The sequence below is a fragment of the Salmo trutta genome, chromosome 11, assembly GCF_901001165.1.
Source record: "Salmo trutta chromosome 11, fSalTru1.1, whole genome shotgun sequence".
NCBI classification, from domain to species: Eukaryota; Metazoa; Chordata; class Actinopteri; order Salmoniformes; family Salmonidae; genus Salmo; species Salmo trutta.
Genome location: NC_042967.1, coordinates 21,067,918 through 21,089,213, shown reverse-complemented (window position 1 = coordinate 21,089,213; position 21,296 = coordinate 21,067,918). Strand labels below are relative to the sequence as shown.

Here is a 21,296-nt window from a genome sequence, read left to right as displayed (position 1 = left end):
CCCCTCTCCGTACCTCAGGCAGCCAGCGGTGTTGGTGAGGGACGTCTCCCACTCCAGGTGTCGTGGTTTGAGGTTCTCCTCTCCTCCTGCCTCGTTCGCTCTCTCCCAGCCCGAGTGAGCTACCATCACCTCGTCTGAGAGGGCGTGCAGGGCGTGGTCAACGATCTCCATCTTCACTGAGTCGTGAGACGACAAGTTCCACAGCGTGCCTGAGAAAGAGGGTGACGGATCATCATCACACACTACCATCTCCCACTTACCGCAGCAGTACACTGGTAGTAACCGCAGCAGTACACTGGTAGTAACCGCAGCAGTACACTGGTAGTAACCGCAGCAGTACACTGGTAGTAACCGCAGCAGTACACTAGTAGTAACCGCAGCAGTATTACCTGTGATAGTATCGGTCAGGTCCTGGTCTCTGGTCTTCCTCAGCAGTCGGACCAGGGCCGGTACTCCATCACAGTTCTTGATGGCGATCTTATTGTCAGGGTCTCGTCCGTAAGAGATGTTTTTGAGCGCTCCGCAGGCGGCGTGGTGGACCTCCTTCTTAGGGTTGTCTAACATGGACACCAGGGATGGGATACCTTTCATACGACGGACATCTGTCTTCACCTGGAGGGGAGAGAGAGGACGAGAGGAGAGGGAACGAGGGCGAGAGGAGAGGGAACGAGGGCGAGAGGAGAGGGAACGAGGGCGAGAGGAGAGGGAAAGGGGAGAGAGGAGAGGGAACGAGGGCGAGAGGAGAGGGAAGGGGGAGAGGGAAGGGGGAGAGAGGAGAGGGAAGGGGGAGAGAGGAGAGGGAAGGGGGAGAGAGGAGAGGGAAGGGGGAGAGAGGAGAGGGAAGGGGGAGAGAGGAGAGGGAAGGGGGAGAGAGGAGAGGGAAGGGGGAGAGAGGAGAGGGAAGGGGGAGAGAGGAGAGGGAAGGGGGAGAGAGGAGAGGGAAGGAGGGAGGGAGAAGGTGTTAGTGGTTGTGTGTTGCTCTCATTCTGACATGAAAGACAGTAGCTAGGTAGCCTGCAGCATGGCTGTGTTTATGACTAGATAAAGGGTGTGTGGGTAATCAAATCTAATTTTATTCATCACATGCTTCGTAAACAACAAGTGTAGACTAACAGTGAAATGCTTACTTACGGGCCCTTCCCAACAATGCAGACAGAGAGAAAATAGAAAGAATGATAGAAAAGTAACAACACTTAATAACAAAAGTATATAAACACATAAAAATGATAACATGGCTATATAAACAGGGTACCAGTACAGAGTCCATGTGCAGGGGTACCAGGTAATTGAGACAGATATGCAAGGGGCTTTAAAGCTGTCGGTGTGAAGGTGAGGTGCTGCAGGTTCTGTTTGTATATATAAAGTAAGTGTGTATAGATAAAGATATGACCTTGTTGTTCTTAAAGATGAGGTGCTATAGGTGTATATATTACCTTGTGTGTATTAAAGCCAAGTGTGTGTGTGTGTGTGTGCACACACGAGTGAGTGAGTGAAGTGGGGGATGTTCTGCCCATCCAACCTAGATTGCTATGTAGCTAGTAGTGTTTGTAGTTGAGTGAGTGACTGACTGACCATGAAAGAGAAGTGGGAATGTATTTCCGTGTCAAATAAAATAAATGTTTATTAGTCACATGATTGGGGTAATGTCACGTCTACTCGCGCTCCTCCTCTCTGGCGCTCGTTGTCACCAGTGTAGTCATCATTACGCACACCAGCCACCATCGTTACGCGCACCTGCGCTTCATGAGACTCACCTGGACTCCATCACCTTCCTGATTACCTCCCCTATCTGTCACTCCCCTTGGTTCTTTCCCCAGGCCTTATTGTTTCTGTTTATGTTCCATGTCTGTACACTACTCCTGTTTCTTGTTTTGTTCCATGTTTGTTTATTTATTCAATTCACTCCCTATACCTGCTTCCTGATTATTAGCGTACACGTTACAGGTAAACAGCAGGTGTAGACTAAGTGACATGCTTACGGCCCTTCCCAACAATGTAGACAGGGGAAAAATAGAAATAATACAAAAATGTGTGCTTATATTTGTCCAAGACAGGTTACAAAAATACATGACATGGCCGTCTATAGTTATCAAATATCTTAATATCAAACATGATCCATTTACAATACTAGTAAAAGTGTGTGTGTGTTCACGCATGCATTTCAATGAGTGCAGGTTGTGTGTGTTATAGAAAGTGTGTTGATATTAGTTGAACATGTATTGACTAGAGTAGATTATGACGATGACTGACTTCAATTATTATTTATTGCTATTCGTCTTTTCTGATGAAAAACATCTAGTGCTCATTGTCAAGATCTGCAAGGAAACAGTCAGCTCAAAAAGGAGCTTGTAACCAACATGGGAGAAGGCGTGTTTGCAGAAGAGCATGGTTTATATAGCTAGATAGCTACTCTACTGGTGCCAAAATGTGACTGTAGGTTTTCAGCAAATATAATTAGAGTTTAACCTATTCATCTATGGCAAAGATACTTATACGTTTCCCCTTTCATCCGTGTCTGGTGTTCGCTAGTTACTGGCTAGCTGGGTCTTCAGTCAGCATGGAACAAAGGGGGGGGGGGGGGTCCTCTTTCAAACATCTGTCAGTGCTGCTGTGAACCACATCACAAAATACATTCTAAACAGGAGATGTATATAAAAATATATATATAAATATATAATTGATGCAATATTGTTTGAGGTTCTTTGTGTTTCACCACATTTGCTTGAGGTGATTTTACTGCAACACTGCATCCAAGTTGCTTGACAAAGGCTTTTCAAAGAGCTGTCAGTCAAGGCCAGCTCATGAATATAAGCTCCACGCCCACTCAGCCTGTCTTTTCAAACTTCCTGGTATTTAGCCAGGAGAGAAAAAGTGCTTTTCAGAATGACCGTTGAAGACCTTTAAATAATTGACTTTCTGGTTTCAGAATTTCTGCAGACAAGCTGACTGCAGTGCTAACGTTCTAGAAGGTGTGGCTCCAAGGAAGAAGAGGTGTGCTGGTTGTATCGCCAGCAAACAGGTGCCGTCCTACGACGACATTCAGCGAGTCATCCAATACATCAACAATTTGGCAAATGTCCACACGATGCCGCTCCCAGGATGGAGCCCTGGATTTGAGGCCAGACATCCGAGTGATACCGACATTTCAGACCTTCTGTGTGGCCCAAGTGCAAAACTTTGATACGTGATCATGGAGAGTGCTTTCCTAAATCTTGATACTTATATTTGTATGGAACGTTCAACAGCTCAAACCAGTGGACCAGCAGCAAAGACTAACCAAAGCCCACATGAATCAGACCCAGAGAGATGGTCAGTCCATACTTTGGTGACGTGCGGTCATATTGTCTTTAACGTTTCTCCTTTTAGTTGCTGCTTAGAGAGACCAGAGATTACTCTGACCCGTATTACCTCTCACACCCCCCCCCCCCATCCCCTTCTCTGGTTTAGCTATTTTCATATGTTTACTCTGTGTGACTGTCATGGGTGTCAGGTCCTTGGTTTGTGAGAGGGTCGTTTGGACACATCGGCATGTGCTGTCCCCAGGGACGTGTCACACGGGGAAAATGTGTTTGAATATAGCCTATACACATTCTCTGTGAAATGAAACTATAAGAGATATTATTTAACGTGGTAACTGATTCATTATTTATCCTCCCAAGCCGCTCCGAATGGAATCTGACTTGGAAAGACTACGGGTCACAACCATAATATGTGCAGGGACTACATGGGATGTGCACATGTTCAAACACGTGCACACCACATGTAGTCTTTGCACATATGGTTGTGACCTTTAGTCTTTCCAAGTGTTTTTTCTCTGTCATGCATGTACACATGTGAACATAAGTGAATGCAGCCAATGCATTCTGTTGCTTGTATGTGTACAAATGTGGCCACGTATACATGTGTATGCAACACCGATGCAGACACTGTCTGTAGAGTTACTGGATTTCATGTTATGCGTTTCCGTATTCCTTATTTGAATAAAGGTCTTAAACAGTAACTACAAACTTTGACCTAGTTTCTCTCAAAAACATGGTGTGGGGACTCAACATGTAATGACATGTAACTCGTTGGATATTTGGAGTAGAGAGATCATGTTGGCCTCATTACAAAGCTACCATTCTCTTCTTTCCAGCACTGTCTAAAACTCCAAATGGTTTTGGGGTCAATGTGACTGATTATCATAGAGCAAGTCACATATTACCTTGTAGTTCTTAAAAGGGGCGGCAGGTAGCCTAGCGGTTAGAGCGCTGGACTAGTAACCGAAAGGTTGCAAGATCGAATCCCCAAGGTGACAAGGTAAAAAACAAATCTGCCGTTCTGCCTCTGAACAAGGCAGTTAACCTTTCGGTTACTAGTCCGTCATTGAAAATAAGAAAAATTTGTTCTGACTTGCCTAGTTAAATATTTTTTTTTTTTTTAAAAGAAGTTAGTGTATTGGTCGCATTCCCCTGCTCAGACGTCGCTTCCATCAAACAATGGTTATGTGCCACGTCATCGACTGACAGATTGCTATAACATATTATGTGGTTAACCGATACATAAAATATCCAGTCGTTGTAAGATCTGTCAGGCCTCAGCAACACCTGGTAAGAAGAATGCGCCCATTACCTTGTCGTTCTTAAAGGTGAGGTGCTGCAGGTGTATATATTACCTTATCGTTCTTAAAGGTGAGGTGCTGCAGGTGTATATATTACCTTGTCGTTGTTAAAGGTGAGGTGCTGCAGGTGTATATATTACCTTATCGTTCTTAAAGGTGAGGTGCTGCAGGTATGCGGCAGCGTTGCTCTTGACGGGGTCCAGTCTGTAGTTGAGCATGGCGATGACCTCTGGCAGCTCAGGCTGTCTCCAGGAAGTGGCAGGGCCTTTCCTCAGGGTGCTGGCCAATCAGGTAAGAGAATATATACAACACTTTCATCCAAAGCGACATACAGTAGTGCAGGCAAATTCCAAATCTGGACCTTGAATCCAGTACCACTGTTGAATATCATTCTTCCCCCTCTAATTAGGGACTGACTTAGACCTGGGACCCCAGGTGGGTACAATTCATTATCAGGTAGAACAGAAAAACAGCAGTGGTCCGGACCAGTCCTAAAATTAACTTTTTTGTCCACCAGCCACTGTGGCAGGTAGATTTAAAGCTCTACCAGCCACTCAGTTTTTTTTACAATCCAAAATATTTCCTTCCCTAAAATTACACTAACAAAACAAAAAAACAGATGAGCATGCTTTGTAATGTTTCTAAAACAAATGTATTACTGTTAAGAAGTAATGTGGTATATTGTTTAATTTAATTTTTTGTGACCTGAAACTTAACAAAAATGATCCCCTGCCCCTTTAAGGATGGGAGGTTACCATGGTAACGTGACTCGAGTCATGTTTATCTTGTGAGACAAGCAGCAGGGTTGTCTTCTCTTCCCTAGCAGTTGAAACTCAAACATTGAAAAACAACCTAACTTGTGAAGAAAACAAATATAAATAGCCAAGAAACACAAGGACAAAGGCTTACTTCAGTGGACTTCATCTTCAAGTAAATTAGACCAACTTTTATGTCTGTGCACAAAGCTTCTAAAAATGAATCTTTCACTCAACTCCAGACACTGTGCGAGGTGGGATAGGCTATAGGATTCCTAGTTCTTTGACTTTGTGGGATTAATTTACCAGCTATGAAACAAAAACTGCAGAAATACTTTGAAAATAGCTACTGCAGCATTTAATCACACTTGATTATTTTTATTCACAAATGTGAGTGAAATGCTGGCACTGTGGAGCCCTGGCCACCCACCAACATGGCTGGTGAAACAGACATCTGACCCACCAATGACAAAATGTACCCGCGTTTGGCAGGTGGTGGGTGTTCATTTTAAGCCCTGGTCTGGACCTGCAGGCTTGGATGTGAATACCCCTGATATATCTACAGTACGCCACCAAGGAGTCTCACCTGTCCAATGAGGCCATGCTACCCCTCTCTCCCTGGGCCAGGGGTGCACCTCCCCAGTAGTACATGTCCCCTGCTCCACTCATGTCTCCATCTAGAGTCCCTTCATAGCTCCTGGGAGGGGAGAGAACAGGTAAGGGGTTAGTATGGAGTGAACACTACTCCTGTGATGGAGTAGACACTACACTGGTAGGGGTTAGTAGGGAGTGGACACTACACCGGCAGGGGTTAGTAGGGAGTGGACACTACACCGGCAGGGGTTAGTAGGGAGTGGACACTACACCGGCAGGGGTTAGTAGGGAGTGGACACTACACTGACTGAATAAACAATCAGGGATACAGAGAAGGAGACCAGAAATTACTGCACAAATATACCAACAGAAATGTCACACACACAACCTCGTCCCCCTCACACACTCCCTCCACACACACTGGGGCATGTACCCTGTCCTGCGGGGCGGTCCGTGGTTGAAGGCTTGTTGGTTGCGTGGTACTGTTCCGTAGTGGATGGCCGGTCCCATGCCGTAGTCTGCCTCGTCATATCCCACACTCCTCTGGTCATCCTCCAGACCGTACGGCTCCGGGACAAACCTCTGCATCCCAGACAGCTCCAACGCACTGCCCATACGACCCACCTGACAATACAATATCATCACGTTAATACACTCTGCAGTCCTGACAGCAACACACTGCCCATACGACCCACCTGACAATTCAATATCATCACGTTAATACACTCTGCAGTCCTGACAGCAACACACTGCCCATACGACCCACCTGACAATACAATATCATCACGTTAATACACTCTGCAGTCCTGACAGCAACACACTGCCCATACGACCCACCTGACAATACAATATCATCACGTTAATACACTCTGCAGTCCTGACAGCAACACACTGCCCATACGACCCACCTGACAATACAATATCATCACGTTAATACACTCTGCAGTCCTGACAGCAACACACTGCTCATACGATCCACCTGACAATACAATATCATCACGTTAATACACTCTGCAGTCCTGACAGCAACACACTGCCCATACGACCCACCTGACAATACAATATCACCATGTTAATACACTCTGCAGTCCTGACAGCAACACACTGCTCATACGACCCACCTGACCAATACAATATCATCACGTTAATACACTCTGCAGTCCTGACAGCAACACACTGCCCATACGACCCACCTGACAATACAATATCATCACGTTAATACACTCTGCAGTCCTGACAGCAACACACTGCCCATACGACCCACCTGACAATACAATATCATCACGTTAATACACTCTGCAGTCCTGACAGCAACACACTGCCCATACGACCCACCTGACAATACAATATCATCACGTTAATACACTCTGCAGTCCTGACAGCAACACACTGCCCATACGACCCACCTGACAATACAATATCATCACGTTAATATACTCTGCAGTCCTGACAGCAACACACTGCCCATACGACCCACCTGACAATACAATATCATCACGTTAATACACTCTGCATCCCAGACAGCTCCAACACACTGCCCATACGACCCACTATATTTAACACACACGCCATATGACCCACCTGTGGCTGTGCTACGTATGGGTCCAGCTGGTTCCTGCTGATGGCTCTGTATCCTGAGTCCAGGGTCCGGTACCCATCAGCTGGCCTGGAGGAGAGAAGTAGAGAGGAGAAGAGGGGGGAGAGTTGAGGAGGGAGAAAGGAGAGAATATACCCGTTGTCTCCCAACTCTACGTCTATGGATAAAGAGACAACAGATCCATCTGTTCTACCTGTAGCGGTCGTCCATGCGTGCTCCCCTGCTCAGGCTGGCGTAGGTCTCCCCTATGGAGGGAGGGCCCTGGCGGTAGTCCTCGTACCCCCCCGGGGGTCCGTAGTGGTAGTTTCGGGGCACGGTGTTGGTGGGGTAGTCCATGGGAGGACCAGGCTGTCTGTAGACCCGCTCCATGGGGGTGGTGTAACCCCCTACACCTGTCATAGACCCCCCTCCATCCAGGGAGAGGTTGTCAGACACAGAGGGGATGACTGTACGAGTCATGGTAGTCTTCACTACCTTCTTTACCTGGGGAGAGGGAGATGACATGAGTCAGGGGAGAGAGGTTAGTGTCAGACATGGAGGAGGTGACATGAGTCAGGGGAGAGAGGTTAGGGTCAGACATGGAGGAGATGACATGAGTCAGGGGAGAGAGGTTAGTGTCAGACATGGAGGAGATGACATGAGTCAGGGGAGAGAGGTTAGGGTCAGACATGGAGGAGATGACATGAGTCAGGGGAGAGAGGTTAGTGTCAGACACGGAGAAGACATGAGTCAGGGGAGAGAGGTTAGTGTCAGACATGGAGGAGATGACATGAGTCAGGGGAGAGAGGTTAGTGTCAGACATGGAGGAGATGACATGAGTCAGGGGAGAGAGGTTAGGGTCAGACACGGAGGTGACATGAGTCAGGGGAGAGAGGTTAGGGTCAGACACGGAGGTGACATGAGTCAGGGGAGAGAGGTTAGTGTCAGACATGGAGGAGATGACATGAGTCAGGGGAGAGAGGTTAGTGTCAGACATGTAGGACATGACATGAGTCAGGGGAGAGGGGTTAGTGTCAGACATGGAGGAGATGACATGAGTCAGGGGAGAGAGGTTAGGGTCAGACATGGAGGAGATGACATGAGTCAGGGGAGAGAGGTTAGGGTCAGACATGGAGGTGACATGAGTCAGGGGAGAGAGGTTAGGGTCAGACATGGAGATGACATGAGTCAGGGGAGAGAGGTTAGGGTCAGACATGGAGATGACATGAGTCAGGGGAGAGAGGTTAGGGTCAGACATGGAGATGACATGAGTCAGGGGAGAGAGGTTAGTGTCAGACACAGAGGAGATGACATGAGTCAGGGGAGAGAGGTTAGTGTCAGACATGGAGGTGACATGAGTCAGGGGAGAGAGGTTAGTGTCAGACACCGAGGTGACATGAGTCAGGGGAGAGAGGTTAGTGTCAGACACCGAGGAGATGACATGAGTCAGGGGAGAGAGGTTAGTGTCAGACATGGAGGAGATGACATGAGTCAGGGGAGAGAGGTTAGTGTCAGACATGGAGGAGATGACATGAGTCAGGGGAGAGAGGTTAGTGTCAGACATGGAGGAGGTGACATGAGTCAGGGGAGAGAGGTTAGGGTCAGACATGGAGGAGATGACATGAGTCAGGGGAGAGAGGTTAGTGTCAGACATGGAGGAGGTGACATGAGTCAGGGGAGAGAGGTTAGTGTCAGACATGGAGGAGATGACATGAGTCAGGGGAGAGAGGTTAGTGTCAGACATGGAGATGACATGAGTCAGGGGAGAGAGGTTAGTGTCAGACATGGAGGAGGTGACATGAGTCAGGGGAGAGAGGTTAGGGTCAGACATGGAGGAGGTGACATGAGTCAGGGGAGAGAGGTTAGTGTCAGACATGGAGGAGATGACATGAGTCAGGGGAGAGAGGTTAGGGTCAGACATGGAGGAGGTGACATGAGTCAGGGGAGAGAGGTTAGTGTCAGACATGGAGGTGACATGAGTCAGGGGAGAGAGGTTAGTGTCAGACATGGAGGAGATGACATGAGTCAGGGGAGAGAGGTTAGTGTCAGACATGGAGGTGACATGAGTCAGGGGAGAGAGGTTAGTGTCAGACATGGAGGTGACATGAGTCAAGGGAGAGAGGTTGGAGAGGAAAAGGAGGAGGTGACATGAGTCAGGGGAGAGAGGTTGGAGAGGAAAAGGAGGAGGTGACATGAGTCAGGGGAGAGAGGTTGGAGAGGAAAAGGAGGAGGTGACATGAGTCAGGGGAGAGAGGTTGGAGAGGAAAAGGAGGAGGTGACATGAGTCAGGGGAGAGAGGTTGGAGAGGAAAAGGAGGAGGTGACATGAGTCAGGGGAGAGAGGTTGGAGAGGAAAAGGAGGAGGTGACATGAGTCAGGGGAGAGAGGTTGGAGAGGAAAAGGAGGAGGTGACATGAGTCAGGGGAGAGAGGTTAGTGTCAGACATGGAGGAGGTGACATGAGTCAGGGGAGAGAGGTTAGTGTCAGACATGGAGGAGGTGACATGAGTCAGGGGAGAGAGGTTAGTGTCAGACATGGAGGTGACATGAGTCAGGGGAGAGAGGTTGGAGAGGAAAAGGAGGAGGTGACATGAGTCAGGGGAGAGAGGTTGGAGAGGAAAAGGAGGAGGTGACATGAGTCAGGGGAGAGAGGTTGGAGAGGAAAAGGAGGAGGTGACATGAGTCAGGGGAGAGAGGTTGGAGAGGAAAAGGAGGAGGTGACATGAGTCAGGGGAGAGAGGTTGGAGAGGAAAAGGAGGAGGTGACATGAGTCAGGGGAGAGAGGTTAGTGTCAGACATGGAGGAGGTGACATGAGTCAGGGGAGAGAGGTTGGAGAGGAAAAGGAGGAGGTGACATGAGTCAGGGGAGAGAGGTTGGAGAGGAAAAGGAGGAGGTGACATGAGTCAGGGGAGAGAGGTTGGAGAGGAAAAGGAGGAGGTGACATGAGTCAGGGGAGAGAGGTTGGAGAGGAAAAGGAGGAGGTGACATGAGTCAGGGGAGAGAGGTTGGAGAGGAAAAGGAGGAGGTGACATGAGTCAGGGGAGAGAGGTTGGAGAGGAAAAGGAGGAGGTGACATGAGTCAGGGGAGAGAGGTTGGAGAGGAAAAGGAGGAGGTGACATGAGTCAGGGGAGAGAGGTTGGAGAGGAAAAGGAGGAGGTGACATGAGTCAGGGGAGAGAGGTTGGAGAGGAAAAGGAGGAGGTGACATGAGTCAGGGGAGAGAGGTTGGAGAGGAAAAGGAGGAGGTGACATGAGTCAGGGGAGAGAGGTTGGAGAGGAAAAGGAGGAGGGGAGAAAAAGATAAGTGAGAGAAAGTAAGGGGTGTGGAGGCAGAAAAGATCAGTCAATTAGCTAATGTCATTCACAATCCTCAAGTGTCAACTGTGTGTGTGTGTGTGTGTAAGTAAAGGAAGTACCGTAGTTTCTGTGCGGCGCGTGGTGCCATCTTCGCTGGTTTCCACAGAGATGACGGGGGGCACCTCGTGAGGGTCCTCCTCCACGGTAACCGTCTCCTGGACGACTTGACCAGGCTCCATCCTGTACTGAAGAATGGAGACAGACACCGTTACAGACAGACAGACACCGTTACAGACAGATAGACACCGTTAGACAGACACCGTTACAGACAGACAGACAGACACCGTTACAGACAGACACCGTTACAGACAGACAGACACCGTTACAGACAGACAGACACCGTTACAGACAGACAGACACCGTTACAGACAGACAGACACCGTTACAGACAGACAGACACCGTTACAGACAGACAGACACCGTTACAGACAGACAGACACCGTTACAGACACTGTTACAGACAGACACCGTTACAGACAGACAGACAGACAGACAGCTTACATGTGTCCCGTTGACGTATCCCTCGTTCAGTGTGAGCCTCTCTATGTCCGCATCACAAACACGCCCATTCTGTAGAGCGGAGGGGAAGACAGGAGTTGTTTACACAAGTGGGCAGTGTATGTGTGTGTGTGTGTGTGTGTGTGTGTGTGTGTGTGTGTGTGTGTGTGTGTCAACCGCAGGGCCAGTGGCCAAGGAGGAGCAGAGTTATTCCAAACATTCAGAGGAGCAGGTTAACGCAGGACACAGAGAATGTCATGACATCACAGCCCCAGGCTCCTTTCACACACACAGGCAACACCACTATACCATTCAGTCAACCCCAGACATTTAAGCAGAAATACACTAAGTACAGAGTAGACAAATAATTCAACAAATGAAGAAGCGAATGAAAAAACCATGAATGGATGGACAGAATGGGTGAGTCATGGAGGAGGATGAGAGACCGGTTCTGAGCAACAGGGCTGCCAGCAACACAGAAAGAGCCTCAGAGAGAGCAGGGCGTGTGAGAACCTGTCAGTGGCTTGTCAGTTGGCTGTGTGTGTGTGTGTGTCTGTCTCAGTGGGGTTCTCAGTGTGTGTGTGCCTGTCAGCTATGTAAACAGGGTGAAGACCAGGCACATTCCAACCCTGTCTGTTCTCCAGAGATACAACACTGACCGACCAGACCAACCATGTCTGTTCTCCAGAGATACAACACTGACCGACCAGACCAACCCCGTCTGTTCTCCAGAGATACAACACTGACCGACCAGACCAACCCTGTCTGTTCTCCAGAGATACAACACTGACCGACCAGACCAACCCTGTCTGTTCTCCAGAGATACAACACTGACCGACCAGACCAACCCTGTCTGTTCTCCAGAGATACAACACTGACCGACCAGACCAACCCTGTCTGTTCTCCAGAGATACAACACTGACCGACCAGACCAACCCCGTCTGTTCTCCAGAGATACAACACTGACCGACCAGACCAACCCTGTCTGTTCTCCAGAGATACAACACTGACCGACCAGACCAACCCTGTCTGTTCTCCAGAGATACAACACTGACCGACCAGACCAACCCTGTCTGTTCTCCAGAGATACAACACTGACCGACCAGACCAACCCTGTCTGTTCTCCAGAGATACAACACTGACCGACCAGACCAACCCTGTCTGTTCTCCAGAGATACAACACTGACCGACCAGACCAACCCTGAGAGAGGAGAGGAGACTACGTGTTTTACGTGTAGTGTGTTTCTAAAATGCCTGAGGGTTGTAAAATGACACACCTCAGTGTGTTTGCTTACCAGACAGTGTGTGTGCGCGTGCGTTCACAAGTAATCTAAAGCTATGCGGTCACTACGTCCAGATAGGGAAGCCTGACACAGTCAGACACTAAGCAGGAAGTAGACATGGTAAACAGTAACCTAGACCAGGGATTGGACAAAACCCAACCAAGCGGTATACTATTTGTAAAAATAAAGTTTATTTTTCCTCCTCTGTTCTCCCTTCTGCTCAGTGTACACATGCTGCTCTTCCTTGAGAAAAGCACCAAAAATGACATTCAGTAGCTACTAGCAGTGCTTGTATAATGTTGAGCTGGATTTGCCTCTTTGCAATTGGTTTATGTTCATTTTCACACGTTAGCATTTAGCTAACATTCTCAAACTAAATACTGCCATTCTACTATCTGAACGATCTGTAATATTCTGAAACCTTCCTGAACTGACCAGAACACAGGATCAGCCATGGACTGGGATCATTAACACTGAAAATAAGGTAGAATGTTTTATCACATATGAGCCTTAGGAATGTCTTCTAGCCAGATTTATAATATGACATTTCTCTCTAGCCTATATGAGAATTTCACATGTCAACACCGAACGGCCACAAAAACAATTGTACCACAAGTCTGCTGCAATGCGTAACTGCAAAAACAACCAGATGTGGCACCAGGCTACCTTGACATGGCATGCACATCCACAGAGATGACCTGGGGGGAGTTAGACAAGGCTGTTTCCACCATGGCCTGGGACAGAGGCCAGGCTGACAGCATGAGGGATGGAAGTGGACGGTCATGATCGGGCAGATCAATGATGGCTACAGGAAGGGTTGCCCAATGATGGCTACAGGAAGGGTTGCCCAATGATGGCTACAGGAAGGGTTGCCCAATGATGGCTACAGGAAGGGTTGACCAATGATGGCTACAGGAAGGGTTGACCAATGATGGCTACAGGAAGGGTTGGCCAATGATGGAACGAGACGGGACGACGGTAAGCCGGTTTGTGTGAGGCAATGGGTGACACCGTGGGGGCTAGGATTGCAAAATTCTGTGAATTTCATGAAAAATTCCACAGGTTTTCCGTAAATCCTCCAATTTCCTGCTTATTCCCTCCTGGAAGATATCGGAATGTTGCAACCCTACCAGCAGCTATGGAGGTGACGGCATGGATAGTTACAAGGACGGTTGAACGGTGATGAAACAAGGGAGGATGAAATGATGGCTATGGGGGTGATCCCATGATGGCTATGGGGGTGATCCCATGATGGCTATGGGGGTGATCCCATGATGGCTATGGGGGTGATCCCATGATGGCTATGGGGGTGATCCCATGATGGCTATGGGGGTGATACCATGATGGCTATGGGGGTGATACCATGGGGGCGAGGCGTTACCTGTAGATTGGGGGGAGGGCGTGGGAGGGTGCCTCCGCACCTCCTCTCCTCCTCCAGAGCGCGAGTCAGACGCTCAAACTGACGCTCCTGCTCCCGCACGGAGGCCAGGAGAGAGGCTGCACTCTCACACTGCTCCATTCACACTGAGTAGAGAAGACAGGACAGGGTTCAACCACCCAGCCCCACACTGAGTAGAGAGGACAGGGTTCAACCACCTAGCCCCACACTGAGTAGAGAGGACAGGGTTCAACCACCTAGCCCCACACTGAGTAGAGAGGACAGGGTTCAACCACCCAGCCCCACACTGAGTAGAGAGGACAGGACAGGGTTCAACCACCTAGCCCCACACTGAGTAGAGAGGACAGGGTTCAACCACCTAGCCCCACACTGAGTAGAGAGGACAGGGTTCAACCACCTAGCCCCACACTGAGTAGAGAGGACAGGGTTCAACCACCTAGCCCCACACTGAGTAGAGAGGACAGGGTTCAACCACCTAGCCCCACACTGAGTAGAGAGGACAGGGTTCAACCACCTAGCCCCACACTGAGTAGAGAGGACAGGGTTCAACCACCTAGCCCCACACTGAGTAGAGAGGACAGGGTTCAACCACCTAGCCCCACACTGAGTAGAGAGGACAGGACAGGGTTAAATCACCTAGCACCACACAAAGAGGAAGGACAGAGTTAACCTGGCACACACAGAATAAACCGTTTTTAAACCACATTCCATACTCTGTTATATTCACACACACAGAGACACAGACAGAGACAGTTAACCCACAAACACACATTACAGTGATGCTGTACAGAGAAGCAGCAGGGCGACAGGATGCTAATCACCTCCACACTTAGAGATGAACAGCATGAGAGAGAGGAGGAGAGGAAGAGAAGGAGAGAGAGAGGGGGGATAGGAGAGGGAGGTTGAGGAGATACAGGAAAGAGAAGAGTGGGAGAGGAGAAGGAGGAAGAGAGGAAATATGTCGAGTTACAATAGGAGTGTGATGGGGGGGGAGAATCACATGTTCTTAGGGAAGGGCTGTGGCAGGTGGTGCTCGTTAGCACCTCTTGTCTTCCACAGAGGCAGGTGAGAGCGAGATGAAGAGAGGAGAGAATGAGAGAGTCAGAGCGAGCACCACAGGTTCTAGAAGTCTATTTCTGGGCCCAGAGTTCACACCCATCAGCTCCTGACTGAGCCCAAAACAGAACCAGAAAGTGGAACGACAGTAAAAGACGGAACGGACCTTAAAGACAGTGCAGTGAGAAACATGATTTTACTGTGTTTTATATTCACACTATGGAGGTTGAAATAATACTGTGAAAATCATAATGCCCTTTTAGTGGAAGAGCTGTTTGAAGACTGCCTGGAATTTCAACCTGTTTTGGTGGGATGGGGTTTGTTAATAGACCAATAAAAAACCCTCTGCCAATAAGAGCTAGTTCTGCGTTTCCCCTCCCCACTCAGACCACTCCCAGACAGCCCGCGCTACATTCTTGCTTGAGAAATTACTCTTAGCTAACAAGCTATTTTTTTTCTGTTTGACCATTTTAATTGAAAACAATCACAGCAAGGTACTTCATTGTTACCCACAAATTATTTAATATTGAGAAAAACAGCTGCATTGGACCTTTCAACTTTAACAAAACCCAGATCCACAAGCAAAATGTTAGGTTGTCGAGGAACCAAACGTAGCTAGAGGATTCAGGACAGAAAACTTGGCTTAACTGGACCAACCATAAACCGACAGAGATTAACTTCCTGGTCAAGTCTTGGGGAAATCTGTAAAAAATAGGAGTGGGGGTCTGAAATAATTTCACTACTCGAATAGCATCATGAATCTTTGTCAGATATCCGGATATTCAAAATACATGCGTTTTCTTTTTAAACATACGTTTTTAACCTGAGCTCTTCTGCACGAGGGTGACAGCAGCAATAGAGTGCCAGCCTGCTGCCGATGGGCCGGTTAGTAACGTATGAGAAGGGAGCGAGCAGACGGAGGAAGAGGAGAGACACCAAGGCAACTCAGCTACAGCCATGACTAGCTAACTGGTAGCAGTCACAATGTTATTCATCATACAATGTATCATCATATAAGTGGCGGTCTTGAATAGAGTAGCCTAGAGAAGAGCCAGCTTTACACTGACTATACAAAACATTAGGAACACCTTATAATATTGAGTTGCACCCCTCCCCCACATTGATGCCAATGCTGTCAAGTTGGCTGGATGTCCTTTAGGTGGTGGACCATTCTTGATACACACAGGAAACTGTAGAGTGTGAAAAACCCAGCAGCGTTGCAGTTCTTGACACATACCGGTGTGCCTGGCACCTACTACCAAACCCTGTTCAAAAAGGCACTTAAATCTTTTGTCTTACCCATTCACCCTCTGAATGGCACACATACACAATCCATGTCTCAATTGTCCACTCCCTACTAACCCCTATCAGGCTTCTTTAACCTGTCTCCTCCCCTTCAGCTACATTTACGTCATTTAGCAGACGCTCTTATCCAGAGCGACTTACAAATTGGAGCTACACTGATTGTATCAGATTTAACAAGTGACATCAATAAGGGATCATAGCTTTCATCTGGATTCACCTGGTCAGTTTGTCATGGAAAGAGAAGGTGTTCTTAATGTTTGGTACACTCAGTGTAGAAAGCTAGGCTAATGCTGTGGCCACATGCTACACTTTCACCCCAAACCCCATTCAGATAAAACAGCCTACCTGTTGGTTGCTGGTTGTAGCTTTCTCCCTCTCATTTGGCTAACTTTTAAATTGGGTAATTTTATTCCGTCTAGCGTTGCATTAGTGAACCCTCGCTCCACATTGAGCCTCTTTGATTGGCCAACATAAACAACAAGCTACACAGTGAAGGCTACCGGTCGACTACCAGTCTGTGGCGTCATAAAAACTGACCTACATAAAAAGTGTTTTATTCAACTAAGAATCTGAAATGTCATGGTATATTCTTGTATGTAACAATGTCACATGGATATTAAAATATAATTTAGAAAAAGTCCCCCCCCCCATGTTAAAATGGCCCCCCCCCAAAAAAAGTCACAAAATGTCATACTCACAAAAGTACTTCAATCCTAACGTCCGTTTGGATATTTGAATATTGGAATAACCGTTCACATACCTAGTTCAAAACATAACCGATTCAGAACCACATTAGCCTACATGGAATCAGATCCTTCTTGAGCTCTAGTCATGCCGGAGGACCAGTCATCCAAATCATTTTCACCCTTCAATCCTGTCTCCAGTCAGCCACTGACAGTATTCATTACCGTACAGTAGCAACCCCACCACCCAGTCTGCAGCTGTCTGTGGAGAGTGGATGAACAAAGAGACGTGTATTACAGTAGGTCTGGTATCTGGTCATGGTGACATGAGCTTTATCCTTGAAAACTAAAAACAGAACATCAAGTTTCAGTGAACTTGCTTAATCTCTTCACCCACCTCTTCTCTTTCCGCTTCACACACCCCTCTCTCTCTCTCACACACACACACTCTGTCTCCCCCCCTCACACACACACACACACTCTGTCTCCCCCCCTCACACACACACACACACTCTGTCTCCCCCCCTCACACACACACACACACTCTGTCTCCCCCCCCTCACACACACACACACACACTGTCTCCCCCCCTCACACACACACACACACACTGTCTCCCCCCCTCACACACACACACACTGTCTCCCCCCCCTCACACACACACACACTGTCTCCCCCCCTCACACACACACACACTGTCTCCCCCCCCTCACACACACACACACTGTCTCCCCCCCCTCACACACACACACACTGTCTCCCCCCCCTCACACACACACACTCTGTCTCCCCCCCTCACACACACACACACACACACACACACACACTCTGTCTCCCCCCCTCACACACACACACACACTGTCTCCCCCCCTCACACACACACACACACACACCTCCGTCACACATTCCAACGGGAGTTCTGGCATGTCACATCCTGCCTCAGCTGTTCAGGTTGTCTTTGTGGATTATCCTTCACCTTTTCATTTATCCACTCATCGGTCCCTCTCTCTCTTTCTACCTCTCTCCCTCTTTCTCAGCCCTGGAGTGGTTGCAAGGGGACTTTCTTTCCATTCCTCTAATGAATTCATATCTCAAATCAAATGTTAGTCACGTACACATTTTGCTGATGTTATCGCGGGTGCAGCGAAATGCTTATGTTTCTAGCACCAACAGTGCAATAATACATAACACAATACACTAATCCAAAAAAAATAAGAAATAAGAACTAGAAAGAATGATAAAAGTTGGCCTCATTTATCAGCAAAACATATTTTCAAGGTACCTCTAAAGCAAGCTAATGCATTTAAATTGGGCTCATAGGTTTACACTGACAGGGACAAAACACACTTAACAAGGCAGGACAGGTTCAGATGGGTAGCCTTGTACCACATACAGGCCTCAAATTTCCCAGCGGCATCGACATCCCCCTTGTGTGGCCGCAACGCCCCCCGAAAATCCTTGCCTTGCAGCCAGAGTGTCCGTTGTGCCCTTGGGCTGAATATAATCATTATAATTCCCTTCTCCCGGCTGCCAATCGCCGTGCTCCAAAGCACCTCTCACTCACATGGCTCTCTCATATCTCAATTGTTATTAGCCAACGCCAGTCTCGTGATCAGGTCCTTCTCACAGGCATCTCAGCTCTGAAGTAGGCTCAGAGTGAAGACGGACACGTCAGGGATGCTACGGTGATCCTCCTTCTTATCCAATTCTGAGGATGTTAGAAGAACTGTCCACATTCACTTTTCATCAGCCAACAAGATGAGTAACAAACAGCAAAAGCACTAGCCTATGTCAATATACTATCCCCACAGTCCAAAAGTTCACCTATTCTATTGGTCAGATTGGAATATTTATTTCTTGCACAGAACAGATAAATAGCCAAATAATTTATTCACATTATAAGCACAGCAATGCGCACACAGCAGTAGGCCATAAGCGCGAACATTCTAAAATCCAATTAGCGCGAAAACTGTTTTCCAAAGTGCACCGAATGGTTTCATATGACAGATGAAAATATCCTTCAGAAATTCAGAAAGAGGGAAGATGGCTCAACTAGCATGGGTTGTTAATAAGACTAGGATTATCATCAACTAGCATGGGTTGTTAATATGACAAGGATTATCATCAACTAGCATGGGTTGTTAATATGACAAGGATTATCATCAACTAGCGTGGGTTGTTAATACTAGGATTATCATCAACTAGCGTGGGTTGTTAATAAGACTAGGATTATCATCAACTAGCGTGGGTTGTTAAGACTAGGATTATCATCAACTAGCGTGGGTTGTTAATAAGACTAGGATTATCATCAACTAGCGTGGGTTGTTAATAAAACTAGGATTATCATCAACTAGCGTGGGTTGTTAATAAGACTAGGATTATCATCAACTAGCGTGGGTTGTTAATAAGACTAGGATTATCATCAACTAGCGTGGGTTGTTAATAAGACTAGGATTATCATCAACTAGCGTGGGTTGTTAATAAAACTAGGATTATCATCAACTAGCATGGGTTGTTAATAAGACTAGGATTATCATCAACTAGCGTGGGTTGTTAATAAGACTAGGATTATCATCAACTAGCGTGGGTTGTTAATAAGACTAGGATTATCATCAACTAGCGTGGGTTGTTAATAAGACTAGGATTATCATCAACTAGCATGGGTTGTTAATGACTAGGATTGTGTCTTTGGCTGCTGGATAATGAAAGAAAGTTGAGAAGATGAGAAATACTAATATCACATTTACAAAAGTATTCAGACCCTTTACTCCATACTTATAGTTGAAGCACCTTTGGCAGTGATTACAGCCTCGAGTTTTCTTGGGTATGACGCCTCCAGCTTAGCACACCTGTATTTGGGGAATATCTCCCATTCTTCTCTGCAGATCCTCAAGCTCTGTCAGGTTGGATGGGGAGCGTTGCTGTACAAATATTGTCAGGTGTCTCCAGAGACGTTCGTTCAGGTTCAAGTCCGGGCTCTAGCTGGGCCACTCAGGGACATTCAAAGACTTGTCCCGAAGCCACTCCTGCCTTGTCTTGGCTGTGTGCTTTGGGTCGTTGTCCTGTTGGAAGGTGAACCTTCACCCCAGTCCGAGGTCCTGAGTGCTCTGGAGCAGGTTTTCAAGGATCTCTCTGTACTTTGCTCCATTCATCTTTCCCTCGATCCTGACTAGTCTCCCAGTCCCTCCCGCTTAAAAACATCCCCACAGCATGATGCTGCCACCACCATGCTTCACCGTAGGGATGGTGCCAGGTTTCCACCAGAAGTGACGCTTGGCATTCAGGTCAAATAGTTCAATCTTGGTTTCATCAGACCAGAGAATCTTGTTTCTCATGGTCTGAGTATCTTTAGGTACCTTTTGACAAACTCCAAGTGGGCTGTCATGTACCTTTTACTGAGGAGTGGCTTCCGTCTGGCCACTCTACCATAAAGGCCTGATTGGTGGAGTGCTGCAGAGATGGTTGTCCTTCTGGAAGGTTCTCCCATCTCCACAGAGGACCTCTGGAGCTCTGTCAGAGTGACCATCGGGTTCTTGGTCACCTTGCTGACCAAGGCCATTCTCCCCTAATTGCTGCAGAAATGTTTTGGTACCCTTGCACAGAACTGTGCCTCAACACAATCCAGTTGTCTCGGAGCTCTACAGACAATTCCTTAGACCTCATGGTTTGGTTTTTGCTCTGACATGCACGGTCAACTCTGGGACCTTATATAGACAGGTGTGTGCGCCTTTCCAAATCCTGTCCAATCAATTGAATTTACCACAGGTGGACTCCAAGTTGTAGAAACATCTTAAGGATGATCAATGGAAACAGGATACACCTGAGCTCAATTTCGAGTGTCATAGCAAAGGGTCTGAATACTTGTAGATAATGTATTTCTGTATTATATAATTGTTTTGTTGCAAAACTGTCTAAAAACCTGTTTTGGCTTTGTCATTATGGGGTATTGTGTGTAGGTTGCTGAGGATTTATTTTATACATTGTAGAATAAGGCTGTAACGTAACAAAGTGTGTGTGTGTGTGTGTGTGTGTGTGTGTGTATGTATGTATGTATAGAGTGAACAAAAACACAACAAAGTGTTGGTCCCATGTTTCATTAGCTGAAATAAAAGACAGCAGAAATTTTCCACAGGCACAAAAAGCTTATTTCTCAAAACAAATGTACATCCCTGTTAGTGAGCATTTCTCTTT

At 47.4% G+C, this 21,296-nt stretch overlaps 1 protein-coding gene across 5 annotated transcripts in view; it reads right to left on the bottom strand.

Annotated features, from left to right (window-relative positions):
* The window catches only part of LOC115202447 (catenin delta-1), a 39,357-nt gene that overhangs the window by 12,799 nt on the left and 5,262 nt on the right, over positions 1 to 21,296 (bottom strand). For 3 of the 5 annotated variants that reach the window (XM_029766593.1, XM_029766596.1, XM_029766594.1), the window contains exons 1-10: positions 14,044 to 14,186; positions 11,383 to 11,451; positions 10,941 to 11,066; positions 7,740 to 8,029; positions 7,531 to 7,615; positions 6,383 to 6,573; positions 5,942 to 6,052; positions 4,741 to 4,879; positions 390 to 612; positions 14 to 209 (exon numbers count right to left, since the gene is read on the bottom strand). In XM_029766593.1, the coding sequence (XP_029622453.1) occupies positions 14 to 209; positions 390 to 612; positions 4,741 to 4,879; positions 5,942 to 6,052; positions 6,383 to 6,573; positions 7,531 to 7,615; positions 7,740 to 8,029; positions 10,941 to 11,066; positions 11,383 to 11,451; positions 14,044 to 14,181 (1,568 nt within the window). In that variant the 5' untranslated portion in view covers positions 14,182 to 14,186. Of the gene's footprint in view, positions 1 to 13; positions 210 to 389; positions 613 to 4,740; positions 4,880 to 5,941; positions 6,053 to 6,382; positions 6,574 to 7,530; positions 7,616 to 7,739; positions 8,030 to 10,940; positions 11,067 to 11,382; positions 11,452 to 14,043; positions 14,187 to 21,296 lie in introns of those variants that run through there. The other 2 variants (XM_029766598.1, XM_029766597.1) reach the window with 2 other exon arrangements.